The sequence below is a fragment of the Halyomorpha halys genome, unplaced genomic scaffold, assembly GCF_000696795.3.
Source record: "Halyomorpha halys isolate HHAL.00 unplaced genomic scaffold, Hhal_1.1 Scaffold241.1, whole genome shotgun sequence".
Classification (NCBI taxonomy): domain Eukaryota; kingdom Metazoa; phylum Arthropoda; class Insecta; order Hemiptera; family Pentatomidae; genus Halyomorpha; species Halyomorpha halys.
The window spans coordinates 138,161-153,553 of NW_027105010.1; the positions used below are offsets into that span (position 1 = coordinate 138,161).

Sequence of the window (15,393 nt, forward strand, 5' to 3'; positions counted from 1 at the left end):
CATACATACATTATACCATAAATATGTATATATTTTTTTAAGATTTAAAAAATTTCAAAAAATATTTGACAAAATAATTCTTTAAGTGAAAAAATAACTTCAAGTTAATATTATATTTAGAATATATTCCAATAAACATCAAGTCAAACAAGTAAGCATTATGAGATGTTCTAGAGTTCAAAAATCTATACATTAATTAAAAAATGAAAAATAAAAAGAGGGTCATGCCCATATATCAATTAACAACCAATACCTTTTTCTCTAATTTGACTTTGTTACTTTGAAAAACATAGTAAGGAAATAATATTTGATCATAATGAGATTTAAGAGCAGAGCAAGAACTTCGGCTTGGAGACAATCCCATCTGAATAGCTATGAAACTCCATTTTCTATCTTTAGTGACATTTAAACTCCCACCTAAAAAAAAAGATGTTTAAATGTATATATAAATATAAATATTTATAAAATACTCAAAAATGAATATGGCAGTACATTATACCATAAATCAGAATTTACAAAATATTTCTAAAAGGTCTTAGTACTTTGTACATTTTTTTTTAAAATTATATTTGAAGGATTGAAAATTTTTTATCAAGTAACATTTTAATATTGGCAAACATTAAGAATAAATGAGATAATCTCATGTGCAAGTTCTAGTGTACCAGGGAATAAAGAAACATCTCTCAAGTTAAAGAATAGATTCTTAGGATAACATTTTTCTGTCGATTTTGTGGTTTTAGATTTACTGAAAATGGTTGTATCTGAATTATTGATACTCAAAAAATGTAGCTGGAAAGCTATTATAGCATATAGCAAAGGTATATAAAAATATTTGACAAAATAATTCTTTAAGTGAAAAAATAACTTGAAGTTAATATTATATTTAGAATATATTCCAATAAACATCAAGTCAAACAAGTAAGCATCATGAGATGTTCTAGAGTTCAAAAATGCTATAGTAAGACATTAAACTAAGGAATATGAATAGTACTACTTATCAGAAGAAAAAATTATCTTACATTTTACTTTCAACTTCTTCATTGTGAATATTTTTTCTTTTTAATTTCAGTGCCTTTTTGCTGCTTAGATACCTAACTTTGAGTTCATAAGACTTTATTTTGCATAAACTAATGTAATAAACAAAATGTGATTCACACACATCCATTATTTATATACAGTGGCTTTGATACATAGTTTATTAACCACAAAACACATATTTAAAAAGAAAATGATTCCTCTACATACAAATCAATGGTTAATATTCTACACAGACATTCGCTATATTTGTAGGAAACTGATGTCCATTCATTATACAGAAACTTTTAAGTTACGAAAATCTGACTAGAAAGGTAAAATGTCTAATATCAAATAATTGTAAGGCCAATAATGATTTTTAATGTGAAACATGGTTACAGATAAAAGAATCCATCAAATATGGGAGGGAAAAGTACTTCACAAAACTTATGGGTGAGTCCGAATGTAGGATCAATGGAGGATAAGGACTAACTGAGAGCTAAGGGAACTATATGATGAACAAGAGATTGTGATGATTAGTTAGCTCGATAGACTACGATGGTTGTGAATTGTTGAAAAAATGGATTCTACATGAATTCCAGGAAGATAGCTGTATATGGAAAGCCAGATGGTGAAAGAGGGCGAGGTAAGTTCAGCACAACATAGAAGGTGACCTGAAGGCGATGGGTGTAAACTGCAGATAATAGTGAACAGTTGAGACATTAGCATAGTTCTAAGAGGATTGAAGAGCCCAGAAACAAATAAATAAATGAACTGATATTCCCCAGCCTTATTATTGTAATTATAGTATCCAGCAAAATGGAATGTATTAATGAAATAAGGTCTTAACTCCATTATTACGTCTATTTTTGTCCTTGAAATTCAAATGTTTAAGCCATCCCTAACATGACAATCCACAATATTTCAAATGAGAAGTTGGCCGCTGGGGTTAACTATCACTCACAGATGTTATGGTGGGTAGTAACAGCAAAAGTTTACCTTAATTTAATAACTCACCTTCTATTTTCACCAATCGATATAATGAATATAAATCCAATATCCTTCCTTCAACCAGAGGAATGCTCAATCTAGAACCTTGAAGTTCCCAAAATTTGGATATTTGTTCCAAAAAATTGAGCCTGATGCGAGTTTTTGCCTGAAAAAATAGCAAGAGTTACATTTTATATAAAATTGGAAAATTAAAAAAAAAAAATTAATTTAACTAAAAATAAAAATACAAACACTAACATTAATATTCGATCACAATCATACTTCAGGATGTATTGAAATCTGAATAATTTTTTTTCAAATGACTTTTTCCAACACCATGACAACTATAGTACAATCTTGATTGTCTCACATTTGTTACTCAGACACATCAGGAAATTCAACAAGCAACATCTATGGGAAGAACATTTTGAAGAGTCATAGTGGGGGAAGCGATAAGTGATAGAGAGGAAGTTGCTTTTTTGTTATAAAATGTTGATTGATTAACCCTTACAACTTGACTAGCACAACTAAACCTCCCAAAGTTAATATAATGATTAATAATTGATTAATTAATTAATATAGCTAAAAGCATCTATCTCTCCATAAAAGTTGTAGATTTCTATATACTTTCTGATTCACTAACCCTCTGATACTTTCCTTTGTAGCACAATTTTTCAGAAATCCAACCGCAATATTGAGTGTATTTTTACACAAAAGATTTTTTCAATGATTGGTCTAATTTCAACCTTACATTTTTTCTGTTCTGTCAATTTTTTCTCTTTAACAGCTAATTTTTTTCTGGATTCATCTTCACATTCACATCCTCAAGCCCGCCGCATTTCTCTTATGATAAATTTAAACAATTATACATTTTCAGAATTTTTTTTTATTTTTCTTCAGTTACATTTTTATACACAACTTCTTTATGAGTAACACACTTTACACTTTTCCTTTAAATTTTTCAAGTTCCTTTTTGGTATCTAAACTAATACTACTGAAATGGACAAATTAATTTATTTAGTAGCACACCATATATGTTAATATATTTGATTCACTCAGCCCAACTTTTTAATCTTTTCGCTTCAAATTCTGCTCTACATTATCGTTAATTCTCTATAAGCTTTAACTTCATCCAAAAATGTATGCAGTTTTTTGATTGTATGAATTTTTTAGCACTATCTTTCTCCTAGCAGCTTCAACTTTTTCTTCTTTAACTCTTCTAACACTTCCTTTCTTCTAGCAGTTTCCTTCTTCTTATTTTAAATCTCATCATTAAAGCCAAGTGAGAAATTAGTTCTTTCTAAATATGGAGAAATACCTCAGCATGGCACTGTGGCTTACTCCTCTAACTTTTCAACCCTTAGGATCCTCCATTTCTCCCATGATAGGCTTAAACAAGTCTATATTTTGAGTAGGGAAATTCTTTTCTTCTACAGTTTCATATCATATAAGGGTATTTCATACAAGGAATAAAAAAATAAAATAATAAATAAGAAAAGTCAAAACTAAATAAAAAAATTCTTCATAAAACCAAAGACTGAAGTAACGGAAAACCTCAACATATTTTTCAGTAAATAAGTTAAATTGTGATGAGAAAGCTTCAAAGTGTAACAAACAGATTAAATGTCAAGTATACATTATAATTAAAGGTATCTGGAATGATATAAAAGAATAAACATAAATCTAAATTAATTAATATAAGGATAATAGCTTACCTCTAATTCATTCAATTTTTGGACCCGGGGTGTGAATTTAAAGTTGTCAATATCCATTGCAAAAGGAGGTTGCCATTCCTAAAATAAAAAGAAAAAATGGACATTATGATTATGAACATTAATCTTATATTTCTATTGATGACTCTATGGAATAACAGATAATTTATTAGTTACATAATTCATGGTAAATAATAATAAATAGAACAGAAATCGTAAATAACTATTTCATCAATATACCTAACCTCTACTAGCATTAATAACTATTCTCAATTATTTATTTGTTCGATTCAGTTTTATGCCATTTCCTATCCTATAGTTTTCTCACAATTTGACTTGATTTTTAAACAGGAAAATGCATTAAGAAAATCCAGGCTGCAGTCAAGAATAACATATAGTGCTCAGAGAAGAGCTATACCTAATTAATCTTCTATACATAAACTTTTCAGTAATTAGATAGCATTTTATTTACTGCATCAAGATCAAAACAGACTATCAAACAAATAAACATAGAAAAAAAAAACAATTATTACTTATTTACAATAATTTTCTGCCTGAGGCAAGTATCCCCTTTGCCACTCCCCTAGATCCAGCCTTGCTAACATGGACCATGTTTTAATGTAAAATATTTACATAATAAAGTACTTATAATTTAATTATCATTTTAATTATCAGGTACCCCATGTTTGGATAACCTTATTACCTGTTATCCAGTACTCTTTAAAGTATAAACCTATCGGCTCAATGGTATCCAGAGAAATCTGTGGTCCTAATACCCAGTACCTGGTGAAATCTGTAACCTGGGTTAACACTATTCACATTAGATTTTAAGCTTGTACACCTTTAAGTGCATTTTGAAACTATGGCATAATTATTATGCACAGTTCTACCCAAGTTTCTGTAGAAGAGAACAGCAGGTTCAGTGCAGCAAGTAGTTTAATTTAATTTAATTTTTTAATATGTTAAAATATTTTTTACATAAGTAAATTGATTGACTACCCTGAATTTACTACAATTGGTGACCCTTGATTGTTCCATATTAAATAAAGTTATTTCTAACAACAATGATGGGTGGAAAAAAAAGAAACTTTAACAGACACTAAAAATAAAGAAAGGTAAGCATCAACTATATTTTTGAAAGAAAAGCCTGAAATATGATTCTTTCAAGCCGAAGCCCAATTTGATCCATGGCGAAATCACCAAAGAAGGTACTCAATTTGATTATAGGGTTGCTCAATTAGATCTTAAAATAGGGGAAAATATTTACATTGCATTGTCCACAGAAGAAAATAAATATACTATTGAGAGTGAATAACAATAAATTTAGAAAATGGTTAGTAAACTCGAAATAAGAGATCATAATGTAAGTCACCGTATTCACCGTGGCCTTTCCCTTTCTGATTCCCATTTCCAAGAAAAAAACACATACCCCATTAAACAAATACTCTTAGCTAATAAATTCCCTCTTCATATCATTCATAAACTTTTATACAACTACAAAGATCGTCTCACCACTTCACCTAATTCTTCACAACCCCTTTCTACCATACATCTCCTATCTTTCCGTTCAGCTATACCTAACCTTGTATTGCTTTCAGACCTCACAACACACTATCTAATATTTACACTAAATTAAAAGATCCTATCCCTCCTCTGCACTGATCACATATTGTATACCGCATCCCTTGCTCCACCCTTAATTGTAATTCTGCTTACATAGGCAAAACCAAAAATCTCTTAAAAGACCGTATCAAACAACATAAATATTCTGTTTCCTCACATAATCATTCTACCTCTAAACTTTTGGAACATTCTCTTTCTTTAAATCATTCCTTCAATTTTGACAAAACGTCTATACTTGCTACAGTTCGTAACCATGACAAAAGGCTCATCTCTGAAAGCCTCTACATCCAATTAGAACCTTCTCCCATCAGTTTAAAAACCCATAAGCACAACTTATCATTAACATATTCTCAAATAGTTAATTTATTAAAAAAGTAATTATTATAATTTTTTATTTTATTTATTTATTTATTCATTTTATTTTTCCACCCACTTTGTAACGTATTTTAAACTTTTTCTTACACATTTGTCGTCCCCCTCTTATATACGTTTCCTCTTTTTAACTGTTGTTAAATACCCATGACACTTTGTCATCTTTCGGTACTTTGTCATCCTTGTACATATATATATTTTTAACATTTTCCATAAACCATTTGTCACCACCCTTTCACACGCTTTCTTCCTCTAAATATTTTCTACTTTTTATTTTTTATCCACTCGTAACGTTTCCTCTTAAAAACACTTAGTCATTCTTGTAATGTCTTTTTTAATTCGGAGTTTGGCCGTTATCAGTACAGTAATCCACTCTGCGTTTGGATTTCAAGCTAACAGCCCTGAAGGCTAGAAACTCTAGCCGAAACGTTGGCACAATTAGATAAGTTACATTAACTTATTTGTGTTTCATTTTGACTGCACACCCCAACCATATTTTCCTCGTACATAATGTAAGTCAGTCCTGTTGTAAGATAAAAGAGTTGGCAGTGATGATTTTTCTGTTAAGCTCTTAAAAAAATGGTCGCTAGATAAACTACCAACCAAAATAAGAAGTATTTTAGCTATTTTAGATGGTGATTTTGATAAATTAGCAGATTGGTAATAAAATATGGGATATTAAACACTTTTGGAAAATTAATACCATTAATTCCAGAGAATCATTCATTTCTAAACTTGAGGAACTAAGGTTAACTGCTCTTAAGTCTAAGTTTTCTCAGAAAATAAATACAGATAAGTTGGCTAATCGAGCACACCGTAACAGTGGAAATGAGCAATATAATCCAGAAAGAAATACTGTTACGACAACTACCACTATGGAAAAAAAAAAGTACCATCCCATCCAAATGCACACCAGAATGAAATGAAATTTAGAAAAGGCAAACTCCTCAAGGCAAACACAGGACTAACCAACTGAGCTGCCGTAAGTATTCCAGGTCAACTATTTGGTTTATTTATATGATACAAGCTAATAGATATTTGTTTTCTGGTGGGTAGCGGTGCTGACATTTCTATTATACCAGTAAACAAAAAAAAAAAAAATCAAGATGCAAGCATTAAATTATTTGCAGCCAACAATATGGAAATTCACACATTTGGAACCACAATTCTAGAAGTTGAGCTGGGACTAAGATGATAGTTGGAAAGGACATTCTTATCATAACTAATAAAAGTATATTAGCAACCAATTTCTTAAATAATTTTGGTTTGTCGATTGACAAAAAAAAAATGAAGAATCATAGCTAACAACATAAAACTTGCTGGTACAGGTTAAATTGTTGCAATTCATAAGTTGGAATAGTTGATTACTGTTGTCATTGTAACTTTAGAGCTATGAATTAGGCCATGGCAATACCTCTTTGGATGAGGGATGGTGGAAGGGTGGAAGAAAAGGTGGGAGACAGAGAGTGTGTGAGTGGTAAGCAAAAAAGAACAAAATCAGCATTGACCTGGATTGATAGTGTTGTCAGGTCTCATTTTGCTGACTTCTGGAGGAGGTCAAGATGACAGTGAAGTAAATAACTGACAACAAAGGTTCTGAGATGGAATACCAATGTGGACAAGGGCTGAGATCTCCATTAGAAAAGCCTCCGTGTGGTTTAGAGACAATTTTCCCATTATTACTGTATTAATTTCACAATTGAATATTAAGTTTATGATTATTTTCCTCAACTACAGCTAATTTAATAGGTTTTATTGTTTGTTTGTATTAAATACTTTCTTTTATTATTCTTTTCTATATATTCTAAAATAATCATAGTAGATTAAGAATCAGAGTAACTCCTGGGCTGTATTTATGTTTTTCTTTTATCTATTTATTATTTCATACATATTTGTATTACAATTTTATACTCTGATTAAGTTTTTCTTCTTTAATCTCTCTGTATTTTTGTTTACTGTATGTTTTTTATTTAATGAGAATTTAATTTTCCTTATGGGTAAAAATCCTGTATGTTCTATGTTTATTTTATTCAAATGTAAAGGTGTTCCTGGATGTAACAATTACGGCAGGTGTTCTTGGAGGGAAATTTTAGTACATAGAGGTAGGTTGACCGGACCCCAGCTAACTGTATTTTTATTTATGTTTGCAATAGGAATATTAATTATTTTATAGTTTAAAGTAAACCATTATAGTTTTTTGTTATTTTCCTAATAATGTAGCACTCTATAGAACATTTAAGATATTTTGGTTTTAATACTTCGGAACAGTTTGTTTAAATTTTTTATGAACCTACCCCTTCTTCACTGAGCGTGGGCACTTACATATGTATCATCAATTATAGTCATTTTAAACCCACCTGTGAATACTCACAAATTCTGGCTAATTTCACAGACTTAACAAAACCTTTTTCATTAAAGGCTCAAACCAATAATGAGCATATAGGCCAAATCCAAATCTTTTTTAATAAACCCATTTTAAGTTAGACCTATGCCAGGCATACTATCAGATACCAATCAATGAAGAAGATAATAAAAAAGCAACCCTCATTGTTCCATTTGGGTAATTTTAATTCAGTATTATGCCATTTGGACTGCCTGACGTCCCAAACACATTTTAATGCTCCATTAACAAAGTTTTGAGAGGACCAGATTTTTGTTCTCTCAATTTTAGATGATATGTTTATTGTCTCTGATAATGCTGAAGAGCTTTGCCATCAATTATCTGTGCAGTCGCTATGGATTAGGAATAAACGAGAGCAAGTCACAGTTTAGGGATGAAATGATAGTTTTTCGAGGTTGTCTTATTGCTGCAAATGAGACAAGTACTGCTCCTGACAGAGCAAGTAATATTGTCAATCACAAGTAATCCATAACCACTAAAGATTTAAGATCTTACTTAGAGAAGCTAAACTCCCATCGCAGGTATATACATCATGCTGCAGAGAATTCATTTCACCTAACTAATTTCCTAATGATTGCCAAGAAAAACGAAAACCAAAATTGAAACTATGGATGCCTGAAACTATTGATGAATTTGAACAGAATAAACATTGTGTAATGAAGCCATACTAACTAATCCTTATCCAGAAGACTTTTTTTTCCAAAAAGTTTTCTGAAACAAAGTGCAAATACTCTACATGTGATAGAGAATAAACAGTTATCTACATGTCAATCAAATGTCAGAGGGAAGGGATATTGTTCGTGATGTACACAGATTATAAACCCCTGGCTTATGCCTTCAGACAAAAGAATAAAAACACATCCAGGAGTTACATTACATTTCAAAATTCCCTACTACTTCATTCATGTATCGGGCAAATCTTGTTGTAGATAACATGTCTCAATCTTAGGAATGTTCTACAATCGATTATGCTCAAATAGCAGAAGCAGATTACGAACTTAAACAACTAAGTTCTTCCACAAATACTACATTTATTTTCAAATTCTACCAATTGGAGGACAGAGGCCAATTATGGTGTGATTTTTAAACAAAGAAAATCAGACCATGTATCCAAGAACAATTTTGTAATTAAATTTTCAAACATTATCTTAATAAGTCACACCCTGGGAATTGAGTTACACTTAAGCTAATAGGTTTGTTTAATTTAGATATTCCCCAGAGTAAAAGTTGGGGGATATTACACAAATTAATTAGTATGCTGGTAAGCTGGTTTAAATAAAGAATTACTTATTATTTGCTGGTAATGATGGAGTGGACTGTATTTATAATAAATTGATATCACAGGCTTTTAAATGAAATAACCTCTATTCTCTTTTAAGCTTTCTGAAACAATTTGTTGTAAGGTTTGAATAAAAGTGGTTACAATATAGGTTAGTTTGTTAGTGATAGTTTTGGTTTTATTACATTAATTGATGAAGGTATGACATTTTACTTGTTTGAGACATTCTTGGGGCTTGAAGGTTGAAGATGGAAGAAGGGTTCTCTCTTGTTTCTTTCTCCTCATCTCTCTGCCGCCGCCACCTCTCTCGCCTAAGTGTGAAGTTTTACTCCCTCATGACTATTATCAGAAGAGACCTCCTTGAAAAGTTCTGTCTCTTTCTTCCCTTGTACAGGTCAAGATGGCTACTCTATTGGTTCTGACCCCTTTATTTTGGGGACCAAGATGGCTGCCCAGGCCTCGTATCGTTTATCTTTGCCACTAGATGGCATCATGAATTTCTGTTCAGAAGTGAGGGGGTGCCTTACTTAAACAAGGTTCGAAGACTGTTTTGAAAAATATATAGAATGATTTACGTTCACAGAAAAAAGCAAGTATTGCGTGTTAAAACATTAAAGTTACTAGACATCTGAAGACAGAATTATCCAATAAGGGATGTAAGATATGCCACTATACACACGAACCTTATTGGACCATTGCCATCATCTAAAGACTATAGCACCCATTGCTTGACATATATCAACTGACTTACCTATTAAGCTAGGTCTCAAAACTTGCCTAAATGAAAAATTTTTAGTAATTATTAATTATAGTCCCAAAGAATTGGGACAAAGTATGTTGCATCGAAGGGAATTGATTGCAGACAGGAGTGATCTTCCACGGGAATTGGTGGTTCCTAGCTCCCCATTATTGATTTTTTGCATTGAGGTCTGCACCTAGAAGGAAGTGTTGTCCGAGGGAATCAAGGAATGAATTGAATTGTGGTTGGGAAGTGGGAATTCTCGGAGGGGAATAACCCGCCACTATTTTTATGGGGAATAGAGAAGTTTGGATCGATACGGCTGTGGTTTGTAGGAAATTTTGGGTTTGTAGAAGGACTAAGTGATGTGAAAGGGATCGATGGATAATGACAGCAGTGCCACCATGTGCTGTTCCGTCAGGATGGTCCGTTCGATAAATTTGGTACTGAGGTATGTTCATTAATCGTCTGGTGGTAAGTCGAGTTTCAGTTATTAGAGCTACGTCAATATTTTTGTCATGTAATAAGGCCGTTAGTTCGTTAACGTGGTTTCGAATTCACATTCCAAAGGAGAATCGAAAGAGACTTAAATGGTGCCATTTAAGGGTTTCTTGGCGGAGGAATAATATTGGAGACTAGATTTGTACGTAAGGAGATGAGTGGAGTGATAAGGGATCTAAATTCAGATAGGAAAGAGATGAGGTTTGTGAGATCTGTCGCGTTAGGAGGAGGGGGGATATAAGGTATCTGATAATTAGGCTTTTGGGAAGTGGATGAGGTTTGAGGAACAGAGGAATGAGAATGTTGGGATAATGGGGTGAAGGTTGTGATTGTGGCAGGGCCTGAGTTGCCTGTTCTGGTTCTCCAGTCATTTGAGCGAAGGACACTCCTGGTTTGACAATTCTTGAGGGTCTCCTGGGTGGTCTGGTTGCATCTTCTTGTCTGGGTCCTGCCTGTTTTCTGGATGCTAGATTTTTATATGTCTCGCACCCCTTGTAGTTGGCCGGATGCCCTTCTTTATGGCATAGTGCACACACGGCAGGTGATTGCCTAGGTTTGCTGCATTCTACGGATTTGTGTTGTTGGCCACACTTGACGCACCTAGGTAAGTGATGGCAATAATGTTTAGTGTGGCCATACTCTTGGCAGTTGTGGCATTGCACTATTGTTCTTTTCGGGTTGGGTTTTTCTACTATTACTCTGGTATAATACAAACGGTTCACATTATAAATTTCTTCAACTCCAGGTGTTTGTTCGAGGTCAACGCTATTTTGTTTGATGCACTATGTGGATCTTTGTTATCTTTGAGTACGTTAACTACTTGTAGTACAACGTATCCCATGGCCGTAAGTTCTTCTTTGATAGCTTACGGTGGTGTTGAGGGGTGTAATTGTCTGATGACTACTCTGAACACCCTCTCCTGACATAACTGATATGTGTTGTAGTCAGCTTTTGTTTCAGATAAATATTTTATTATTTTCCTGTATGTGTCTGCGGTATCTGGCATTAATTTCGTATCATTGATGCGACTTTGACAAACATATCTACCTGGGTTAACTACATTATTAATTTGTTGGCAAAAAATATGAAAATTTTTGATAAATATTGGCGGTGGCTTGGGTTCTCTGGGGGTCTGGTTCGCTTCCATGTTGTCTACTGGTAAATTTCCTAATATGTCATATGGATATGGCATGAAAAATGGCGATTCCTCGGTTGTGCTTGGATTAGAAGGGCCAGGTTGGGAGTTTATTTCATCAATTGAACTACCTGATGTCACAGGTGGTGTGTTTCTTAGTGATTTTCTTGGTTTTTGTTTTGGTGGAGAGTTTCTGGGTGTATTACCCAGGCTTCGGGATCTTTTCGTGCTATTTTTACTGGACATCACCATATGGAAGTATCTCATACCATAATGGTGAGTAATAAATAAAAGATAAGAAGAAAATAAGAAGAGATAAGAAAATAAAATAAGAAGAGAAGTTAAAAATAGATTAATTTTAGTCCTGCTTCAATGCCAGCCAGTGGGCGTTTTTTGTACGAGACTATACCCCTCCATAATCAACTGTTAAATATATATATAATATAACGGTTACATCAACCATGTAAGGCCCACCAGGCTGATCTGGTATAAAATAAAATATATACTAATCAACTAGAAGTTTGCAGAAACCTAATGTAAAGTGAAAATTAGTAGAGAGAGAGATAATAGCTACACAAAATTATTCAGGTGCCTATAACTTTGCCATTAAGATCAGATACTGACCAAAACTTTTAAAACTGATAGCAATCTAAAATTTATAATGCCATAAATGAAAAAAGATGAAATGGATTAAAGTAATTTCTTTACTTGTTCAACAAAAGACCATACTATTAAGTTCATAAAAAAAAGAAGTGTTAAACTAGTGAAAAAAATATAACGGAAATGGAATTGGCCAGTAATGTAATACTATAAATAAAAAAAGGTTGTAAATTAGTGGTACGTTAAACTATGTTAATTATACTGTTCCTTATAAATATGATCTATATACATTAGCAAATCAAATGAAGAACTATACACTAATATACATTATAAGAATAGAAAACAAATCAAAATAACACCAACTATTATTTCAACTGAAAAGAAAACGTGATGACACGTCAAAAAAGGAAAGATAATGCCATGGCATTGTTCAAATAAGTTGAAATTAAGATATAAACTTCCAGTTTAAGGTGGAACCAAGAAATTTATAACACAATACTTGATTTAAAACCAAATTAACACTACTCTGACCATTAAAAAAAAAAACAAATAAATATATATCATTAGTTGAATGAATGATATAAATATAAATAATCGTGTGAATATATTAAACTTTTATTTTTAAAAAGTACAATCTCTTGACTCAATAAATAATACTTCAAAATAAAGTAATTGTAAAAACATAGCAACTTTGACATATATGAATAACTCAAACTAAACATACAAATCATTTGTTTACTTACAGGTGGAGGTCTAATTTTGCAAATCCCATATTTTTCTACAACAGAGCTGATTTTATCAATATACTGCAAAGGATTCTCAAAATCTTCACCAGTTGGTTCAAACAATGGGGCTTCAGGAGGAACATTAAATTTAAATTCGGTATACTCAGTAGAAGACAAGAGGTAACCTTCAGCGCTCATTGGATTCATTTTCGGTGCAAAAAAAAAAATTAAATGTAAATAAAACTCTACGGGAACAAATAACTGTCAACAGTTATAAATCTCTTCACCAATAGTAAATAGCTGTGGGAATCTAACCTTTCAAACTATGTTTACAGAACATATTGTTCTCAGCTGCCACCAGAGTGCAGTTAATGAGCTATGTTGTGAATTTCTTAAAAAACATTTTTTTTTTTTTTTAATGCTAAAGCAACAACACCTTAATACTTTTAACTAGCAAAAAATAGTAAGTTTTCGTTAGTTTTTGTTTTTTTACTTCTTAGTATTTCTTTTTTTAACAATTTTTTAGAAAGGGCCTGGCAGATGCCAGAGGGGCCTTCCCTCTCCCTAGGAAATCTACATTCATGGTTTTAATAGAGCATATGGTATTTTATCACCTCATGGGTTTTTTTGTAATTTTGTTAAAAATAAAAAAGTCAAGATTGCAACATGTGTTTGCTTAATTTCTTTAATAGGTCTTCAGATAACTCTTTCTTGAATTTGAACGGTCAAAAACATTGTTCTGAAGTGAGTTAAATTGTTTTTTTGGAGAATTTCTGCGGTATCTTTGGCAATGGTAGTAAAATCTATTGATGGTAGATATTTTTCTATGAAACAGACGAAGGAAACTTTTTCTTAGTGGTACTAAATTAAAAAATATTTGTCACATGTCCGAGCTTTGTTCAGGATGAGTTTAAATGTATAAAATTACAAACATATTCCATTTCGATTTTTGCCCATTTTTACGATACCTATTGTTTTCTTTCATAGATTTCATTATGTTGATTTAAATTGTTTTTCATTATTTTTAGACATAACTTACATATCTAATTTTGTAAATTTCATTGCTCTTAATTTACATTTTTTTCCCACACCTTTCATTATGCTTTCTTCATTATTTACTTGAACTTTATCTGTTTTTTAATTTTTTTTTTTATCATTCATTAAGTATAATTCTTACCTCTACAATATTATATTCTATCTTCTATCAGTATCAATTAACTACTATCTACTTAACTAATTGTTATGTATATTTCCAAGTTTTTTTATTATTATTTTTATGTTTTTTCTGCATTAAGGTGCATTTTTATTAATCTTTTTTTGTTTTCAGCCCTGAAATTCAGGCTGGAATATTGGTACAAATAAATAAGTTTTGTTTATTTGTGTAGTTTTTTCAACCACACCCCTGACCATGTTCTCCTCATAAAAACATTTTAGTAAAGTCAACCAACAAAATATTTTAAATTGGTAGATTTCTTTTTTAGCATCCTTAAAAGCCACTAAACACATATTAATTTTCATATAAATCAAATAACATTTTACTTGAAAATGTCTGTGGTATCTTTGGCAATAGTTGTAAAACCTCTGGATGGTAGATATTTTTGGAACTGGCTTCATCACACTGAATTGTTACAAGAAAGATTCAGATCAATCAAAATTAAAGCCCTCTGCTCTGGCACTGAGAAAGATGTAAAAAATTTCTAAGTATGATTGTTCAACATTTTTCACGTGTAATATTAATAACAATACAAGGTTACGATGATGTAAGAGGAATAAAAGGCACAATGAAAAACACTTATTTATCACAATATTTATATAGAAAAATATTTGTCACATGTCTGAGGGCTCTTGCCAATGCTCCTAGAGGCTAGGAACCGAGAAAAAAAGTATTTTATATAATTTTAGAAATTTATAATATTTTAGTTTTCTCTCTTTGCTCCATATGGATTCAAAGGTTGATATATTCCATTGATTATTTTTTTTTTTATAGAATTAGGAAAATGTATAGCTACTTTTGATTGCATTAAATGTATAAAATTACAAATGCACACAAAGAAAAAAAATCGATTAATTCAAACAAAATGTTTTTTTTTTTTTTGGAAGATTATTGATTGACCATGTGTATAGATGAATGGAATATGGTCCGGGTGTGGTAAAAAAAACCCCCAAATAGTAGATAATTATACTATTTTATTGAGCCAACGTTTCGCCCCACATTGCAGGGCTTCGTCAGGGCTAAAAAAGATACAAACACATAGTTACAAAAGGAAAAAAAGAGAAAAAAACATAAGTGTAAAATAACAGG

The 15,393-nt window shown here is 31.6% G+C and overlaps 1 protein-coding gene across 2 annotated transcripts in view; it reads right to left on the reverse strand.

Annotated features, from left to right (window-relative positions):
- LOC106680082 (lysine-specific demethylase 5) overlaps positions 1-15,393 on the reverse strand; it is a 64,095-nt gene that overhangs the window by 44,147 nt on the left and 4,555 nt on the right. Inside the window, exons 1-4 of one of the 2 annotated variants that reach the window (XM_067047262.1) lie at positions 13,110-13,327; positions 3,720-3,797; positions 2,032-2,170; positions 254-417 (exon numbers count right to left, since the gene is read on the reverse strand). In XM_067047262.1, coding sequence (XP_066903363.1) covers positions 254-417; positions 2,032-2,170; positions 3,720-3,797; positions 13,110-13,298 — 570 coding nt within the window. In that variant the 5' untranslated portion in view covers positions 13,299-13,327. Of the gene's footprint in view, positions 1-253; positions 418-2,031; positions 2,171-3,719; positions 3,798-13,109; positions 13,328-15,393 lie in introns of those variants that run through there. The other variant, XM_067047258.1, reaches the window with a different exon arrangement.